We start from the raw sequence: 19,712 nt of genomic DNA on the forward strand, positions 1-19,712 counted from the left end.
GGCGATCTGCTTCTCCTCGCGGCCTCCGTCGATGGGATCCTGTCGGCAGCCGGGCGGCGGCCGGACGGTTCGGTGAGATGAGAGGCGCTGCCGAGCGCGGAGTAGGCGCGGGGGGTCCATCGGGGATGGCTGGCGGCCGGGGGCGCAGACCCACACCGTCATGCTCGGTGTCGGTGGGTCCCACGGATTGAGCGTGTAGGTGTGTGGTCGTGAGGCTCCCACACAGCGAGTCCCGGCTCCCACGTGTGGAACCTCCGTGTGGGAGGCGTGTGGAACCTTAGCAAAAACCCTCTGCTCATTCAGACTCCATGTTTTTTCACGCGCGAAACATGCTAGCAATCGTTGCCCTCCTCCCCGGGCTCTCGCCTGGGCGGGCGCTGGCGCCGCCTCCAGCCAGACGCGTGCGGTGCGTGGCGCCGGCTATGGGCGGCAGCGATCAGGTCGACCCCGTGACTGCCATCGCCGGCTCCTTTTTGCGCGGCGTGGAGACTGCGGCAAAGGGCGTGAAGGAGACCACCGAATCGTACATCAACTCGGGCTGGCAGGTGAAGAAGCGGGCGGGTCAGCTGATCCCGGAGATCCGGCCGAACGCGGTCGACGTCCAGGCTCGCTCCGAAGGCATCGCCTCCCTCGGCGCGGCCGCGGTCGATGTGCCTGCGGTCGAGGGCGGCCTCGCGCGGCCGGCGCCGCCCGGCGGCGGCGCGCTGACCCAGAGCGACGGCGAGATGGCGGACGAGTTTGTCGCCTTCCTGTCCGAGTCGAGCGCCGTCGAGGGCGGCGCGATGCGCATCAGCGAGGGCGGCGAGGTCTGGTTCCGGTCGGAGCGGGAGCTGGCGGAGATGGTCGTCGGCTTCACAAAGGCGAAGCTGCAGGCTCTTGCCGTCTCGGCGCGCGCGCTCGCCCGGTACGTCAACGACCTGGAGAGCGAGCTCGAGGCGGCGGACGAGGCGGTGGTCGAGATGAGGCGCAAGCAGCAGGAGGGGCAGCAGGGGCAGGCCGAGGCCGAGGCGCGCGCGCGCAGGCTCGCTGCGCGGTCGACGGAGCTCGAGGCGGAGCTGTCTGCGGCGAGCCGCCGCCTCGCCGACTCGGAGGCGGAGGTGACGCGGGAGCAGAGGGCGGCGGAGCGGGCTGCGGAGGAGCTGATGCACGCGCAGGCTGCGCTCGAGGCTGCGGCGCGCACTGCGGAGCAGGGGGCGGAGCAGGGGGCAGAGCGAGGGGAGGGGGAGGGGGAGGGGGAGGGGGGAGGGGCGGCGGCAGCGGCGCTCGAGGCGGAGCGGCGCCGATCGGTCGAGCTCGAGGAGAAGCTGATCAGCGCCGAGGCTGCGGCGCAGCGCCGGGAGGAGGAGCGGGAGGAGCTCGGCAGGAGGCAGCGGCGGATGGAGGCAGAGGCGGCGGCGGCGGAGGCGCGCGTCAGGGCGGAGGCGGCGGCGGTGGAGGCGCTGGAGCAGCAGCTGGGCGAGGCGGAGCGGCGCGCGGACGCTCGCTCGGCGGCGCTCGAGGAGCAGCTGTCTCCCTCCGCCTCTTGAGCCCCGGCTCTCTTCTCTCTCCAGCATCTCTGCTTGTGATTCTAGGAGCAGCTGGCCGCCTCCGAGGCGGCGGCTGCCCAGATGCGCGAGCTGCTCGGGTCGCTGCAGCGCGCGGAGGGGGGCGGGCCGGCGGGCGCAGCGGGGCAGCCGGCAGCGGGGCAGCCGGCAGCGGGGCCGGGGGCTGACCCCGGCGGCGCGGTGTCGGAGGCGACGCGGCTCTCCTCGGAGCCGTCCCTCTCCTCGGAGCCGTCGTCGGGCGGCCCGCGGGCGGACGGGGCGGAGGCTGCGCGGTCGGCGCTGGCGGAGCTGCAGGAGGCGCTCGTCGCGTCCGGGGTGAGCGAGGCGGCGCCGGCGGAGGGAGGGGCGGAGCCGAGCGGCGCCGCGGCGCTGCGCGCCCTCTCCCGGATGAAGAAGAGCGAGCTGGTCGACGAGTGCCTCTCTCGCGGCCTGCTGCGCGAGGGCGAGTCGCCCGGCACCGTCGCGGAGCTGCGGGCGACGCTGCGGGTCGAGCGGAAGCGGGACGCCCTCATCGGCGAGCTGGTCGAGCGCGGCTTCGCGGCCTCGCGGGCGCGGTCCGCGCTGCAGGCCACCGGCTGGAGCCTCGACGCGGCGCTTGCCAAGCTCCTCAAGTGAAGGCCGGTCAGCCCGGTCGGTCCGGTCGATCCGCATGGCCGCGTCGTACGGTGGCGCCCCACGCAGAGCGGTGAGCTTTGAGGGGGTTCGCGCTTGATGCATATATGCGCCGGAGCCTCTGCAGCACCATGAGAGCCGCGGGGTCACCCGCGTGTCGACTCGTGTGAGCTCCGCCGCCCGGCCCCGACCGCGAGCCCCTATGAGCGGGGTGGGTGGGTGGGAGGGGGCGGTTTCCGTCCCGTGTAATCCCGTCTGTGTCCTGGATCCCAACTTTTCCGTCTCTTTTACTTTTTATTCGTTGTTCGAAAACGTGAATAAAAAATATACGAAACCACATGGCGTACTCTCTACTCTGTACCCACCTCCCCGCGCGGGGCCGCTCCGGGGCGACCCGGGCGCCCTCCGACCAAACTGCTCTATTACTATCATATAACAGTAGTACTAGTCTACTCAGTTTTGCTTTTATCTCTTTCGTTGGATTACACACAGTCTGACGGTGACCGAGATGTGTGGCTCGTGGCTCTTGCTTCGGCGGCCAGGCGGCCTGCCATGACGGTTCGCTCACCTCCTCGCGCCGCCTCCCTGGGTTCGGACTTTTTGCGGGGTATGGTTCGGACTTTTTGCGGGGTAGGGTCGGCGCCCTGGCGCCGCGACCATACCCCCCCACCCGCACAGGACGTCGCCTCTGGCCAGCAGGACCATACCCCCCCACCCCCCACCCCACCACACGAGCGCGTTCTGTCAACAGGTAGGTACTGTCTCCCGTATTCCATAATAACGGTTTCTAAACCCAGAGTGTCAGAGTTTGCACAATCCTTTGTTGGAGTTTTCGACTTCCGTCCGTTCGCTTGGATACAGGGTGCTGAGAGCGGCCGAAAGGCAACTCCCCAGGATTCAAATTCCGCTCGCTGTCTCACATCTGTGGTTCTGCTAGATAGCGACAGGCACCTAATCCCTGCCCTCCCTCTAACCCTGCACAAACACGGTCGGGGACATGTTTCTTTTTTGCCCATCTCACATAGAGGTGTCCGTTTTATTTATTTATTACCCTCCCTCCCCTTGCACCTCCCTCCATTAATTTTCCCCCTCCCTCCCCAGCCGCACCTTCCTCTCCAGGCAGCCAACAGCCCGGCGCGCACTGCGCGCTGCGCACTGGGCACCCTCCGACCAAACTGCTCTATTACTATCATATAACAGTTAGCGTCAAATTCTGCCGTTGTAAAATTCTTCTCGCTAAAGCGAAACGAAGCACCGCCTCGTACGCGTGCCCGTGGCCCCTCGCAGGACCGACCCCTCCGTTTCCACTTTCGGCGAGCTTCTGCTGCGCCAAGTCATTCCTACCTGCACTCCGTCACATCTGCGCTGCACTACACTTTCTTGCATAGGTTAGACATACCCATCGCCGACAGATGCAGAGAATTGACGGTTATGCGCAGCAACGCGTCGCCATATTCCCACCCAGCGTTCATCCAGCTTTCACATCGTTCCCGTCGCTCCTCACCTTGTCACATATGTACCTCTCCTCCTTCCTCTCTCAAAGCCTCTCGACACACACATGTCCGTCCTATCTGACCGCCTCTTCCCCTCGGACGATCTCACACCAGGTTCCTCACTTCCGCCCAGTCTGCCTCGTTCTAACAGCTGCAGCTCACCACTGCAAGGCAAGCGGCGGAACTCTTCGCGGCAGGTCGAACTGCGCATCTCCTCGCTCATGCGGCTAGGCGGGCTCGCTTCCTTCTGCCGCTGGGAGATATCAACTCGCCTTGTCGCTCTTCTCACTCTCTCGCATCTCTCAGAACTCTCCCCGCACGTCTCTTGTTTGTGCCTCTTCATCGTCTCGACGGCGTGCGTGCGAGGCTGCCGGCTCGCAGCGGCTGCCTCCGCCTCTCTCTCTAGGAATGTCCTTTGCCGTGTCGACGGCATGCGTGAGAGGTGACTGGCTTTCAACTGCTGCCTCCGCCTCTCTCGAGCCAACTCCTCCACCGTCCCGACGGCATGCGTGTGAGATGGTCGGCTCTCGGCAGCTGCCTCCGCCTCTCTCGACGTCTCTCAGCAGCCACCTCTTCCGCCGTCTCGACAGCGTGCAGCTGCTCTCGCTTATTGTCTCCGCCTCCCTCGAGGTCATGCCGCTACCCGGGCTTCAACCTTATGCGCCGACTCGTCGGTGGCTATGACGTACGGCCGGCTGCAATTTAAGTCTCACTTAGTTGAGTGCGTCACGTCTCCCTCCCCCTCTGCTCGAGCCTAGATTCGTGTCACGTCTCCCTCCCCCTCTGCTCGAGCCTAGATTCGTTTGCCGCCTCGTCGCCGGTGTGGTGAGCGGAGGGCTGCATCAGCGGAATGGTCGGTCGGCGGCTCTTCCTCTCACCCACTCGCCTCAGTACTCAACCCTCGACTCGAATGCCGTTTCGCAAGCGGCTTAGCTGACGGCCGACCGCATTTGCTGTCTTCCCGCCCGACATCAGTTCGAACCTCGATTCGTTTGCCGCCTCGTCGGCAACGTGACAGTCGACTGCCGTTGCTGTCGCCCCACCCACGCACGTCTCGCTTCGTTTCATGCACCACCTCATGAAAGTTTGGTCACGGGCGATAAGATGCATCCCTGACACACTCAGCTGTCGTCGCGCCCCTCTCAGGCATGTCCTCCGCCCTCACGACGGCTGCTGCCTCCGCCTCCTCCGAGGACGTGTCGCTACCCGAGCCTCGACTCGTATGCCTCCTCGTCGCCAACTATACCGTGCGACCTGCGGCATCTCCTGTCGCGCCGCCTGAGTGCGACTCTTCTCCGACCTCGACTCGTCTGCCGCCCCGCCGGCGACGACCCAGTCGGTCGACTGCCTTTGCTGTCGCCCCACCCGTGCTGGTCTCGCTTCGACGCATGCACCGCCTCGTGGGAGGTTCGTCACGGGCGACCGTCTGCATCCCCTGACACACTCAGCTGTCGCTGCCCCCGAGAGCGTCTCATCTCGCTCACCTTCTACCCGAGACCAGACTCGTGCGCCGCCTCTAGCTCTCGCTCACCTTCTACCTGAGACCAGACTCGTGCGCCGCCTCTACTCGAGTAGCTCTCGGCTGCTACCCACGCCTCTCTCGGGCATGTCCTCCGCACTCTCGACGGCTACTACCGCCGCCTCCTCTGAGGACGTGTCGCTACCCAAGCCTCGATTCGTGTGCCTCCTCGTCACCAACTATGCCGTGCGACCACTCGTGGGAGGTTGGCCACAGGCGACCGGCTGCATCCCCTGACACACTCAGCTGTCGCTCCCCCCGAGAGCGTCTCATCTCGCTCACCTTCTACCCCTTACCAGACTCGTGCGCCGCCTCCAGCTCTCAGCTGCTACCCACGCCTCTCTTGAGCATGTCCTCCGCCCTCTCGACGGCTACTGCCGCCGCCTCCTCCGAGGACGTGTCGCTACCCGAGCCTCGACTCGCGTGCCTCCTCGTCACCAACTATACCGTGCGACCACCAAATCTCCTATCGTCCCGCATGAGTGCGGCTCATCTCCATCCTCGACTCGTCTGCCGCCTCGCCGGCGACGAACCAGCTCCAGCTGCCGCTGCTGTCGCCCCACCACGCACGTCTCGCACCGTTTCATGCACCGCCTCGTGGGAGATTGCAAGCATCCTGCTGCCCACGGTCTCGGGAGTCGCTCCGCTTTAGTAGATCTCGTCTCGACCTTCATCTATTTGAGCACCGCCTCGTGCGTCGCAAAAGAGAAAGCGTGGTGGGCCCACACCTTCACCTCCGCCGCCGTCACTCACCACCACTACCCTTGCCGCCACTACCGAGCCTTCCATCCCCCTGCCTGCATTCCCCTGCGTCACCCAGCCACGCCTTTCCAGCGCTCGCTCACACAAGCGCTATGGAATAAATGGAACGCGCCATCCATGGTTGTATCTTTTCCCCGGAGGCTATGGTGAACAGATTATAACCACACGTTACCAAGCCCACACACATCAACCCCGCACACAAATACACACACGCTCGACAACGCCGTCAGTGTGTAAGCTCCCTCAAAGCCTCTTGCTGCAGTCGGTCTGCGTAACCTCAGCAGCCGAAGACGCCCCCGCCTCCTTGTTGTCTCGCTCTTGCCGCTCTGTCGTGCTGGTCCTTGCAGACATATCACCAGCAATCTCCGAAAACCTCGCACCGGCAGTCGTATTTCGCAAGTGGTTCTGCAACGTGTGCAGTGACGTCACTGCCAGCTGGGCAAGCACACTACTAGTCCGATCCGCAAAGGCGTCACGCACACTATTCTCCGCAAAGTTGCCTTGAAAACCGGCATTGTACCACATCTGCTTCACTGATTCCAGCTGGGAAAGCAGATCCTCGGCGGCAACCAAGATCTCTCCCGCCTCATCAAGATCTGAATCCGTACTCTGCTCTCCGTCTTGTAGGTTATGCATGTGCTTCCCGATCGCAGCCAGTGTGTAATGATAGGCCAGCATCGCTCGCGCGTACAGCACAGACATTTGTGCGTGGTTGCCGTCCTCATGCTCCTGCTCAGCCACGTTAGTGAGCGCATTGCGGACACACCTGCGCCGGTTCGCAGCCGCTGCATCCTGGAGCACCGGGCCCTGGAGCCACACCCGTATAAACCTCGGTTCGACCTCGCGGTGCGAACACGTAGCATGCAGAAGCATGTGCAATCGTAGCTTGTCCCGCATGTCGTCGCACCATCCCATCTCCGTGTACACCGTCGTCCACAATTGAACCGCGTTGCGAAGGCGTTGACAAGTCAGCTCCTCCCTACGAGACATCGGCCTCGGCCCGAGAATCACCGTCACGGCTCTTCGACATCTCGCCCTGCTCCGACGCCTCGTCGTGGACGACGCGGCCATGCCTCGACCGGCTACACCCACAGCTCCATCCTCGTCACCTCGCTCGCGACGCTCCCTCTCCACCAACGGCCTCAATGTGGTGCTCAGATTCGAGTGCAACTGGTCACGCTCGACCGGCTCGCTGATCACCGGCAGGACGGCGACCGAGTGCGGCGCCTCGCCGGCCTCGTCGCTCCCGCCGGCGCCGTCCGTGTCTCCCAACGGAGGCATCGCGTTTCGAACCACAACGGACTGCGCGCTCCGCTTTTCGAACCACCAAAACTCGCTGCACCCAGGTGCAGGTGCAGGTGCAGGTGCAACAAGTTTGCGCCCGGCCCTCTAGCGCCGCCCGCTGGCCCCGGCTGCGTCCCCGCGCGGCCTGCCCGACGGCGTGGCGCCCGCCCTCCACCCACCTCCCCGCGCGGGGCCGCTCCGGGGCGACCCGGGCGCCCTCCGACCAAACTGCTCTATTACTATCATATAACAGTACTAGCCCGCCTCAACCCACTTTACCCATGTACATACTATTATACTACTAGTACTCGAGTACCATAGAGTTTGTTGTTGTACTCTTCTCTCTTGTTGTACGTACTTTTAGCTTACTGGGAGAAAAGAGAGAGGGGGGTGTGTTCTCTAGGCCCCTAAGGGCCCTACGCGCGGCGTGAGAGCTCGGAAGCGAGCTTTGCACGGCGATCGAGGATGGCACGGTTCACCCCCTTCACCGAAGCGATGGAGATGCGTTCCGCGTGGTGTGACACAAATGAGAGGCGGGAGTGGGGAGGGTACGCGGTGCGGTCAACGCCCGAGCGTTGAGCCTTGCGCGCAAGGCGGTTGATCTTTGCAACTGCTGGCGGCGAGAAGCCGCCGCCGAATGTCTCGTGGAGAAGCAGGTTGAACTTGTTTCGTTTGGTGAAGATCCCATCATGGTAGTCGCCACGCTGTGACTTGACGTAGCCTTGGCCGGTGGTGTGGTCGAACGCCCGTTGACCACGGAACCCGCGTTGCTTGCAGCCCATGTTTGCAAGGCGGGCGCGCTCTTCGGTGTTGCCGAAGGCGAACTTGTCTCCAACGGAGCCGGGGTTGCCTCCGGTGTCGGCGCGGCCGACCCCAACGGGCAAGCCACCCCGGAGGGGGGTCCAAAGTTTGACCTCGCTGATCTCGTCTTTTGACCTCGCTGATGGGTGTGATGGAGGTGTGATGGGTGTGTGATGGGTGTGATGGGTGTGTGACGGGTGTGTGATGGGTGTGATGGAGGTGTGATGGGTGTGTGATGGGGGTGTGATGGGTGTGTGATGGGTGTGTGATGGGTGTGATGGGTGTGTGATGGGTGTGTGATGGGTGTGATGGGTGTGTGATGGGTGTGATGGAGGTGTGATGGGTGTGTGATGGAGGTGTGATGGGTGTGTGATGGGTGTGATGGGTGTGTGATGGGTGTGTGATGGGTGTGATGGGGGTGTGATGGGGGTGTGATGGGTGTGATGGGGGTGTGATGGGTGTGTGATGGTGTGATGGGGGTGTGATGGCGGATATGAGACGGAACGGCAACATCGGGCGGATGATGGCTGTCTTGGCGTTTGGGCCCCCCGAGGGTCGCGCGTGCCTTCAAAGCAATGTGCCCATCGCCGCGACCAAGCTGCAATGCGACCACCTCCTGGAGCAGGCTGTGCTCTCTGGCCTATGGAATGCTGTCCTTCCATCCCGCCTCTGACTACCTAGCTTGTAATGCTTGTAGGATGTCGCCAACAACTCGATGGAGCAGTTTGCACATGGCTGGGTCACCGGCGCAGAGAACCGCCACAAGTCCTCACTCGTACAGGCCGGCAAGAGCGCGGAGGCGGCGGTGTATGTGCGGCGGATTCGCGAGGCAAACGTGGTGGCGGCGGAGGAAGCCAAGAGGGCAGCCGAGGCACTCGCAATGGCAGAAGAACTCGCCGCGGGGCTATCATGAGCTGTAGCCTGGAGAAAAGAGAGTGAACCGGCCTCGCCCGGCTCAGCCAGGTCGGTTTTGTAGCCCTCGTTGAACTGTTTGGTGAGTTCTGGTTTTTCGGCATCTCCCATAACGGGCCGGGAGACGGAGACGGCGTGGACACAATCGTACCAGGCGCGAAGTACGCCATCGTGTGGGCGCCGCCGGGCGGCGTTGTTGAGGAACCAGTCGCCATGGTAGTCCTTTGCACCACCGACTGTGTCCCCAAGTTCGAGTGCCCGCGTGACAGTCGAGCGGCACTGCGAGAGGTGAAGGCCGTTTCGGCGCTGAAGCTCGCCGATGAATATGTCGTCTGGAATGCATGTGGCGTTGCTACCGTCGAGTTTTGTGTCGAGCCACCGCCCCGCGTAAGGCTGCGCAGTTGACACGTAGCGGATGGACTCGCGTAGACGTATTTTGGTGTCGCCGGGCTGCCAGTTGGCTGCCGTGTAGTCGTCGAGGGCGCGCCACTCCTTCTGCAGATCGAACCAGTTCCAGATAGTATCGATGGCAGCAAGCGCCCGCGCGTACGGGCTTCCTGATTTGCAAGTGCCATCGATGACTGACTCCGGTGTTGGAAGAGACTCAGAAGTGGGGAGGCTGACGCCCTTGGGGTAGAACTCAGAGATCTTGCCGCCGCGCAAGGTGTAGTAGATGTTGTCGTCGCGCGCGGCTCGGATGGAGGCCACCTCGTCTCGCCTCGAGAGCGCGGCTCTGTACGAGTTGACGGCGGCGTCTCGTGCACCGTACCCGCCGGAGCGCTCGGCTTCGGCGAGGTCCGGGCTGCAGGCCACAAGCTTTGACCAGCATTTGAGGAGGGAGATGTAGTAGGCCTCGGCGGGGCCGCGCACGCCCGTGCGGCCCCCACCCGTGTCGTTGGGCACGCCGACTGATGTGACGCCCGTGTCGACGCCGGAGCCTCCCGTGATGTGATCTCTCTCTTGTTGTATGATAGTAGTGTGGCAGTTTGGTCGGAGGGCGCCCGGGTCGCCCCGGAGCGGCCCCGCGCGGGGAGGTGGGTGGAGGGCGGGCACCACGCCATCGGGCAGGCCACGCGGGGACGCAGCCGGGGCCAGAGAGATTTCACGTTGTAGAGCGCCTCCTGAGGGAGGGTGTAGAGGATGTAGAGTGTAGAGCGCTGTATGTAGAGCTGTAGAGCTGTAGAGCGCTCTGGAGCGCTGTAGAGCTGTAGAGCTCTACATCCGGCGCGTGACGATGTGAGTCCGATGTAGAGCGATGTAGAGCGCGATTTTGCTGTAGAGTTTGTTGTAGAGGCTCTACAGCCAAACAAACCGCCGGGAAGGCAGTGACTCAAAGAGGTCGAGTCGCACTAATGGGGTGTCTCCGAGCTTACTGGAGCTCTGATGGACGGCCCTGACTATCCCTGACACACAGAGAGTCACTCTGACGGCACACAACACCCTATGACTGCGTCATGACCAGCCTGCCATGCGTCGCCGGTGCCGCATTCGTCGCTGTGCTTCTTTAGCAGGCGGTGGACTGTCGGCTGCGAGGACGGTCGCATTTGCGCGAGGCGAGGCGAGCATTCAGGCGCGTTGCATGCGCCATGACTCGCGCCAGCGCGTGCGGGAGCTCCTGGCTGAGCGTTGAGTCCAGGCGAGTTGCGCTGGCCACTATCGGTATCGCTACGCCGAGCCGAGCTGACGCGCCGAGGCGCCGGCCAGTCGCAGCCGTGAGGCATGCCACAGCAGCAGACTCTGGCACCTGCCACCCATTGGGCGGGCAGACAGAAGGCCAGGGCAGCACTGGCAAGTGCAACGCGCCTCATGTCGGAGAGGGACCGTGCCTCGTTCGCCGCTTATGATGTAAGAGTTTGTTGTAGAGATTTCACGTTGTAGAGCGCCTCTACATCGCTCTACAACGCACGCAGTTCGTCACGCGGTGGATGTAGAGCTCTACATCGCTCTACAGCGCTCCAGAGCGCTCTACATCTCTACAGCTCTACAGCGCTCTACACTCTACATCCTCTACACCCTCCCTCAGCGCTCAGGCTCGCATTACGGCTTTATCCATAGCGGGTGGGGAGAGGCCCTAAAACGGCGGGAGGGGTAGGGCTGTATCGACAGAGCTAGAGAACTCAACCACCCCTCCACCCCTCCAGACCACCACCCACCACCCCTCCACCCTCCCGGAGCGAGAGAGGTCCGTTCTCGAGCCCTCCCACTTCCACCCCTCCGACCGGAGGGCTCACCAGCTCACACAGGGCTGGAGGGGTCCCCGACTCCCCGTCGGACATAGAGGGCTAGCGCGCTGGGAGGGTGGAGCGGTCCACCGGGATTCCGAGAGGGAGAGGGAGCAGGAGGGCTGGGCGAGGCGGGAAGGTGTGGTGGGGTCCAGGCAGGAGAGATCAGGAGGGCTCGCCGCCCCCCGAGCTCGGGTGGTAGGCCAAGAGGATCTTCGGGCGGGAGGGCTCGAGAGGGGTCGGAAGGGCCCTCCGGGAGGCGTCGCAAAAGAAATCAGCCAGATCGCGCCGCCGCGTTGCGTTTTTTCTCAAACCACGTGCCTCTGGACCGCCGTTCTTGAAAAAGTGGGTGGGTGGGTAAACGCTTCGTAGGCCCCGGATGGTGAGTGGGTGGGTGGGTGGCTCAAGAAGCCCGTGCACGTGAACGGAGGTCCGGAGGCACGGGTGTAAGAAAAAAGCGCCCACACCCAACGGCGACCCGCCGCCGCGCCGCCGCGACCAAAAACACGCTGCCTGCCATGGACAAGCTCGATGCGTGGGACGCCTCGAAGGCTGATGACCCGCAGTTCATGATGAACATGGCCAAGAAGTACGTCATTATGGATACGCTCCAACAGCACGGCGGTGAGTGCAAGTTCGGGGTGCTCTTTCAACGCGCCGACGAGCTGCACTGCGATGTTCTAACGGCGGCGCTGAACTCGCTGAAGCGCAAGAAGGCCGTAGGTTACGAAAAAGAGATGCCACTGCTGAGCCCGGTCGACAATGAAGTAATGGTGAAGCTGCTCAAGCCAGACTTCGACTGCTTTGCGTGACCGCGATCGTCGCCCTGTTATCAGCTGTTTCGCCGCATGCTCCTAATGCTAATCAAAACATAACCTGTACACCTGCTTTTTCAGAAGAGATCACTCACGCACTGACTGAAATCGACCGACCGCCTGGCCCCGATCTCCTCGCACACAGCCACGCGTGGGTCCGGGTCGCCGCCCTCGCCGAACGCCTCCGTCGTCGCCTCGCCTCCGATCACGCCCGCGCTTAGCCGCACGGCGCAGGCCGCCACGAGCGCAAAGCAGCCCAAGGCAAAGACGCCCTCGCTGGGGTCCTGCGCAGAAGAAAAGACCGGAACGATCACCAAAGCAATGGGAGCATTTATGCGCGCGCATCTAACCTCGCTCGGCTCGAGATGCAATGCACCTGCCCCTGGCACGCCCGACAGGACGCGCGCCCGCACCGCCGCCGCCCACTCTTCCGGCTCCGACCTGCGGCACAGCGCAAGGCGGTTGCCGCTCGACGCACCCGAATGGCTGAGGTGTGCAAAGAAACCCTGCGACATTCCCGCTGGGTGCCACGCGCACCCGTCCGGACGGCGCGCGACATCGAGGAACTCGGCGATGTTCTCCGCTGCTCGGCGGTTACGGAGGCGGCCGCTATCGGCCTGCGGCCACGTCGCGCCGGGATGAGTACGTCTCGAGAGAATCGCACCCACTCCGGCAGGTGGGAAGAGGCACATTGGGAAGAGGCAGATGGATGGGAGGTTGCACACCGTTCGGACCAAATCGAGCGACTCCTCGTGTGCGACGCACCGGCCCTCCTCGAGGCAGTACACCGCCCGCCCCTCCACCGAGGCCGCCGGGAGCCGCAGCACTCGAGTCCGAAGGGCGGCAGCGAATAGCTCGAAGATTGCCATCCAGCGAAAGTTCGAAACCACCTCTGGGTCGAGGTCGAAGCGCTCGATCTCCCACCCGAGGAGTCTCGCCAGCGGCGGTGCCCACGCGAGCGACGCCGGATCCCAAGCGGCGCGCCAGCGCACCGCCACCCTCTGCCCGTCCAGCGGCACAAGCCGCGAGACCGAGGTCCGGTACGGCTTCAGCAAGGCCGCAGCGTCAGCATCCCACCGCGTGGCCGCGGCAGAGTACGCGCTTGCCCCACGTATCGTGGACATCTCAGAAGAGAAGATTACTTTGTCATCGAGCGCTTCGGGCGGAAGCATCGTCGTGCCAGCGCTGAGCCATGCACGTACATTGGCAGCCGCGGGCGTGTCCACACAGCCGACGGACACGAGGAGTGGCGATAACATGGCGCGATACCACGGCGAGGAGCGAAGAAGCGCGTGTAGGTCGCCGACGATAAACCCGCGTCGCGACGACCTAAACCTCAACACAGGGTTTCGGCTCCCTAGCGGATAGGGGGTCTGTAATAACCGCACCTGACTCGTCCACCTGACTCGCGCCAAAACGCCCTTGTACTTTTAGCTTACTGGGAGAAAAGGGAGAGGGGGTTGTGTTCTCTAGGCCCCTAAGGGCCCTAAGGTACGCGCGGCGTGGGAGCTCGGAAGCGAGCTTTGCACGGCGATCGAGGATGGCGCGGTTCACCCCCTTCACCGAAGCGATGGAGATGCGTTCCGCGTGGTGTGACACAAATGAGAGGCGGGAGTGGGGAGGGTACGCGGTGCGGTCAACGCCCAGAGCGTTGAGCCTTGCGCGCAAGGCGGTTGATCTTTGCAACTGCAGGCGGCGAGAAGCCGCCGCCGAATGTCTCATGGAGAAGCAGGTTGAACTTGTTTCGTTTGGTGAAGATCCCATCACTACATGTACCTACCTATTGTAGGCAGGGCCCTTTTGGGCGAAACAAGACCAACCTACCTACCTTGCTACCTATCTGGGAGGGGCCAGCCAGTGCGCAGTGGCGACAGACCCCCTATCCGGCTAGGAGCCGGAACCCAGGGCCGGGGTCTTTCTTACTCCTACGATCCAAGCCTAAAGTCTGCACAGGTTGTGGAGGACACGATCCCGGCGTGAACACAACTAACTGACGGATCCGCTCTCCTCACAGTCGCACGCGCCGCGCTGCGGCGCGTGTCTTTGTTTGAAGTCAAAAGAGAAAAGTCGAATCAGAGCGGTTTCGGCCTTGTCCTCCGTTTCCTCCCCTGGCCCCCCGTCCTGGACCTCTCCGGGACGCACGCCGGCGAAACACCATCAAGCTGCTGTATACGGCCCCGGCATCGCCTTCCCACAGGCTTAGCTAGACTGAGAGATATTGTGCACATGGTTGGTCTCTACAATATATAACTGACATTGAACCTCCCAGAGCTCGTCCCGGTCCGTCACGGCCATCCTCGGCCTCCGGAGGGCCCCCGGCCGCGGCGAGGTGCGGCGGCGTCACAAATCCGACCACAGAGCACCGGGACGCGGTCGGGCGATCCGAGGCCCAACTAGGCGTATGCATTGCCTATCCAGGGCGATCAGCTGACCTATCAACAGGGCCTGCGGCGCCGTGGTCAGGAGCTGCTGTTCACGCGCGTCCACACTTTCACACCGCGTAGCTTTCACACCGCGTAGTATGGAGTCTCAGCCCGCCGAGCCAGCGTCGTCCGAGCCGGCACCAGCACCAGCACCAGCATCGTCCGAGCCGGCATCAGCGACGTCAGCGCCGGTACCGACGGAGCAGGCAGAACCAACGGAACTGCAGCCGCTCGGCGGCGCAGCGGCGGCAGGAGCAAAGCCGGCCCGGCGGCGACGGCAGTGGGCAGATGCGGCTCCTGCTCCCGCGGCCGCCAAGCGTTCGCGCTGGGAGGAGCCCAAGCCGGAGCCGCGACGCAGCCGGTGGGAACGCTCCGCCGAGCCTCCCGCTCCGGTCGACCCGAGGCAGGAGCGAGTCGACGCGATCACCGCGATGCTCGAGACGGCGAGCGAGGAGGAGAAGCCGGCGCTGCTCCTCGCTCGCGCGGAGTTTGTCAAGCAGATGGTCTCGATCCGGCTCGGCGGGAGCGGTGAGACGGCCAGTCAGCCAAGCGAGGTCAAGGTGCTGCTCCGGGACGACATGCTTCCAAACGGGCTGCAGGCGGTGGTGGGGCTCGTCATCGGCGCGACACACGCCCCGCGAGAGCAGCACGCGCGCGCCGCCCGCACGCGCGCAGAGAGGAGCGCGCGCGCGCATGCCACGGCCAGAGACGCGAGGCGGTGCGAGTGCGAGGGCGACGCCTGCCCTGTCGCCTCGCCTGCCTGCCCTGTCGCCTCGCGCCTGCCTGACTCCGCCTCGCGTGCCGCGCGGCAGGCACACGCGGCATCACGCAGAAGCTGCTCGAGGCCGAGGCCGGCTGCCGCATCGCCGTGCGGGGCAAGGGCTCGAGCCGCACGAAGATGCTCTTCGGCGGGGACGACGAGGAGCAGCAGCCGCGCCGAGGCATCCTCTCCTCGGTGCGACGCTGAGCGAGCCTCCTCTGCCCGCAGGAGGAAGAGCCGTGCCACGTCGTGATCCGCGGGCCGACTGGCGCGGCGGTCGCGCTGGCCGCGGCTCGCTTCGCGCCTCCGCGGCGAGGTGGTGCCGAGGGCTGGTCGTCGGTGCTGTAGGTGGCGGACACTGATGAGAATGAGACGAACCGTCACAAGACCCGTATTCACGCGGGGTAGCGGCTGAGGCCCCGTGGCGGCGCACCAGGTGGCAAAGACGAAGGCGCTGCTCGACATCCTCCTCGACTTCAAGTCGGCGAAGGGGGAGGCGTTGCGCGCGCAGCAGCGCAAGGAGGGGCAGCGCATCAACGGCACGCTCCGGGACGACTCGGACGCACTCGACCTGCAGAGGCGAGGCGCTTCCCCGACGCTTCCTAGACGCTTCCTAGACGCTTCCTAGACGCTTCCTAGACGCTTCCTAGACGCTTCCTAGACACTTCCTCGACAAGCAGAGGCGCGCGCGCACGGCGGGGGGGGGGGGGGTGGCGGCGGGTGGCAGAGCGGCTTGTTTGGTCCGGCCCCGTGGCGACCCTCGACGCGCCCCTCGCAGGCTGCTGACGGGCGGGGCACGCGCAGCTCCTTCCGCTGTCGGGCTGGGCCCGCTCGGAGGAGAGAGGTGGAGGGGGGGCGCGTGGCACGGCCGGGCGGAGGGCGAGGCGTCTCTTTGCCGCTGTATAGGGTCGGCCTCGCGCGGCGTGCCTCCGCCCCTGCCTCCGCCCCGCCACGCGGCGGGAAGCTCCGCCGGCTCGGGCGGCGGCGGCGCTTCCTGCGCCGGCGGCTCTCAGGACGACGAGTACAGGCGAGGGAGGGGAGGGCCGAGGGGCTCTGCTCCCGGCCACGGCGCAGAGCGTGTCTGCCCCCGACTAGGCTGCTGATGGCGGAGCTGGGCGAGCTGGGCGCAGGGACCGAGCCGCCGCCCGCCGAGCCGCCGCCGCCTTGGGCGGAGCTCGGGCGGCAGCAGGAGCTGGAGCGGCAGGCGCCTGTAGCCGCGCCACTGGGCGTGCCGCGGCCGCCGCCGGGCGCTCCACCGCCGCGGCCGCCTCCTCTGCAGCCGGTCGGGGCAGCGCCGCCGCCTCCGTGGAGGCCCCCGTGGGCGGGAGCAATGCGAGCGGCGCCTCCAGGGCCGCCCATGCCGCCTCCGTATCCCTACGCGACGTGCGGCCCACCCGGTCTCGCAGGGGCGTACCCGCCACCAGGGGCTTACGGGTACCCCGCCATGCACGGGTACCCTCGGTACCCGCCCCACCCCCTCCCACCGCCGTATGGCTCGCCGCACTACGCGCCGCCTTATCCGCACCCGCCGCTAGGCTCACGGCCGCAATGACCGCGGGCCGCCGGCACGTCCGCTCCGGGTCCGGCTCTTTACGTCACTCTTGGCCGTGAAGTGTGCCGCGGCCAAGACGAGTAATTGAAATCTCTAGTCTTTTTTAGAGATTGAGAGCTTAAAGATTTGAAAGACTCCACTCGGGTCTACAGTGCTACCCAGAGATTTGAGACCAGAGATTTGAGATTTGGGAGGCCTCAGAGCTCAGTCACTCGGCCTCCGGTGGGAGACTTTGAGAATTAGAGACCAGAGAGACTTGGAGAATGAGATTTCCCACACCAAAAGGAATCTGCGGTCGAGTTTGCTCGAGATCCAAGAGTTGAGACTCGACCTAGAGATTTGAGAGCTGAGATTTGGAGATTTGCCGTGTAAATACTGACAAGAGCCTCGAAGCTTCTAGAAGGGTTGGGTGGGTTTGACCTCCAGGGAGATTGTGGGTCAGGCTGTGCCCTACTCGAGTAGATTTTGGTTGTCCCGAAATGATGTTTTTCGAACGAAGCGAGATAAAGGCGTTGGAAGGTTGACGTTGAGGAATCTTCGCCATTTGAGATTCTCTGTCACGCGTTTCCTCTAGAAACTCACACCGAGCGACGGGAAGACTGAGATTTCGTGGCTGAAGTCTCGACGAAGATTTGGGAGATCTCAAGGGCGGGACTAGAGACTGAGATCTGCCCTGAAATCTTCAGGTCTCACTCCTCTCAAAATCTCTAACACGTCTAAGAAAGACTAGTCACTAGAGAGATTTCGATAATGACTGGCCACAGCAAGACGCCCAAACCCCAAAGCCAAACGGACATTGCGCATTGAAACACATATTGCGCGCTTGTATGTGATTGCGGTGAGATCACAAAAAGCACAAAAGCGAAAAGGCAACGGGGTCCGGCGCGGAACGGAGCTCGAAACGATGGAGTGTGAGGACTCTGTGAGCTGTGACGCGCGTCGGCGCGTGTTACAAAGCAACGACGCAAGTCGCTCGGCGGAGCGTGGTAAAGCTCAGCCGCGCAGGTGGGTTCGCGGGGAAGAGGACGCAGGGGAGCGAGTGGGGACAGCGCTCGTACACGCCGGGCAAGTCCTTCGCCTCTGCCTGCTCCTCCGCGCCGTGCGCCTGCGCGTGCATGGAGGGCATCGCGACGCCCTCTCGCTCCGAAGCGGCGATAGCGTCGTCGAGCGGCTGCAGGATATGGCACGGCTCTGCGCCCGCCGCCTCTCGTACCGCCGCCACGTCCGTCGCCTGCAGCACCTCGAGGGCGAGCTCCCCGGCGCTGCTCGCGGCTGCCCACACCACGCCGTCCACGCGCAGCCTCACCTCGGACAGCACCGTCAGCTGGCCCGACCGGCCGGACGGCGCGGCGTGCAGCGGCACCGCCGTCACCGCGGGCGCGCCGCGCGCCGAGGTGTAGCCCTCCTCGTGCGCGTCTCCCTCCAGCGCCGCGAGCCAGACCCAGCCGTGAGACAGCAGGCCGGCGGGCTGCGCGGTCGGAGGCAGCCAGCGGGCCCCGGGCGGCGCCTCTGCGGCGAAGCTGAGCACGCGCAGGCTCCGCCCGCGCCCGTCCTCAAAGCTCGAGCAGAGCACCTGCGCCTCGGCGCTGAGAGGCATCTCGCCGCCGCCGGCCGCCCACGGCGCCGCCGCCCCGGGAGCCGCAAAGAAGGTCCAAGTCGGCGCGGCAAACGGGTTGGACAGCTCCATCACGAGGCGCAGGTCGACGCATCCGCTCCAGCCCGGCGCCCGCACTGGCCGCGGCGCACCGAGAAGCTCACCCTCGAGCGCCTCGTGCTTCAGGTGCGGGTAGAGGAAGGCGTCGACGAGCGGGTTGCGGCCCGCCCGAGCCGGCCAGAGCGCGACGCCCTCGGGTGAGAAGCCCATCTCTCGCTCAAGCCGCTCGCGCCAGCTCGCCTCGGAGAGGGCGGCATCGCGAAATGTGGACGAGCATGCAGCGAGAGAGAGGGCCGCGGCCCCAGGAAGAAGCCCGGAGATGAGCACGAGGAGGTCAGGAGAAAGGCTGGCGAGCGATGGCGCAACCGCTGCGCCGGCTGAGACAGTGCAATGGCGGCTCAACGAGTCGGTCAGCTCCTCGTCCGACATTCCGGCAGGATCGATTTGTGAGGTTGGGCGCGGGAGAAGCAGCTGGAGAGAGCGCAGGATGCAGTTGCTCGTTGCGTGTGGGGTGGGGCAAGCCGGGTATCCCGAATGGAGGGGCAGGGGGGTAGTGGGTGTATGGGGTCTCCACCCTGTACCCCCTACCCTACCCCTGACTCCTCAACCCAGCGGTCCGGTCACAACACTCGTAAAAAAGACGCGCACCAGTGGAGGACCCACCAGCCGTCGGCCGCACACGCCTTGGGACTGCGCGCATTGGCACTGACAATGAAAAAAAATTGAAAAAATTCAAGCGATCCTCACACCTCAGCGGCGCGTCCCCACAACATCAACAAGACGCCCCCGTCTCCAATAAAACACAATCACAAACCCTCGACAAGGCGGCCGATCTCGTTATGCACGCACAAACTGTACACGGGAGGACGGGACGGGGCGGGTTGGCTGTTGGGGCTAGAGGCTTTGGGGCGGGGTCGGACGCGCATCTCGAAGCGCGGGTGACGACCAATGGAGGTCGGGAACGAGCGCCCGCCGTCGGCAGCAGCCAGCCCCGCGCCCTTTGCGCCTCTAAAACCAGTCGGCCCGCATCTCCCGCACGGTGGTGTCGAGCGAGAGGAGCGTCGCCGCCACCGGCTCCGTCTTTGGGAGCTCGTGCCGGAAGTAGTAGGCGGCGGTGTGGAGCTTGCCGCAGTAGAACCCGTCGGCGCCATCGGCGGCGGCGGCGGGCCGCGCTGCGGCGGTGGCGAGCCGGAGCCACATCCACCCCACCACGGTGTGGCCCACGAGGTTGAGGTACCTGACTCGGCATCGGCTCGTGATCAGCTGCGCAGCTCAGTGAGTAGCGGCGCGCCCCACCAGGCCGGGGCGCACCTACAGCAGGACGGGGCCAGCCCTGCCGCTGCGTCGCCGCGCAGAGAG

At 64.7% G+C, this 19,712-nt stretch overlaps 3 protein-coding genes across 3 annotated transcripts in view; all 3 read right to left on the reverse strand.

Moving 5' to 3' along the window:
* Positions 1-12,014: 12,014 nt before the first annotated feature.
* On the reverse strand, positions 12,015-13,286 carry EMIHUDRAFT_458848 (hypothetical protein). Its single transcript, XM_005771352.1, has 4 exons — positions 12,690-13,286; positions 12,502-12,581; positions 12,315-12,405; positions 12,015-12,248 (listed from the first exon to the last, which is right to left on the reverse strand). Exons 1-4 carry the CDS (start codon positions 13,221-13,223, stop codon positions 12,042-12,044), a joined length of 912 nt encoding a protein of 303 aa, XP_005771409.1. The 5' UTR covers positions 13,224-13,286; the 3' UTR covers positions 12,015-12,041.
* A 4,362-nt stretch (positions 13,287-17,648) lies between these two features.
* EMIHUDRAFT_243447 (hypothetical protein) lies at positions 17,649-18,782 on the reverse strand (the record flags this gene model as incomplete). Its single annotated transcript, XM_005771353.1, has 3 exons — positions 17,649-18,023; positions 18,141-18,219; positions 18,370-18,782. 3 exons carry the CDS (start codon positions 18,780-18,782, stop codon positions 17,649-17,651), a joined length of 867 nt encoding a protein of 288 aa, XP_005771410.1.
* Positions 18,783-19,361: 579 nt separating this feature from the next.
* The window catches only part of EMIHUDRAFT_243448 (hypothetical protein), a gene marked incomplete at both ends in the record, with an annotated part of 4,828 nt that continues 4,477 nt past the window's right edge, over positions 19,362-19,712 (reverse strand). The window contains 2 exons of the mRNA XM_005771354.1: positions 19,362-19,475; positions 19,563-19,590. Of these exons, the coding sequence (XP_005771411.1) occupies positions 19,362-19,475; positions 19,563-19,590 (142 nt within the window). The remainder of the gene's footprint in view (positions 19,476-19,562; positions 19,591-19,712) is intronic.

This window comes from Emiliania huxleyi (genome assembly GCF_000372725.1).
Source record: "Emiliania huxleyi CCMP1516 unplaced genomic scaffold EMIHUscaffold_388, whole genome shotgun sequence".
NCBI lineage: Eukaryota > Haptophyta > Isochrysidales > Noelaerhabdaceae > Emiliania > Emiliania huxleyi.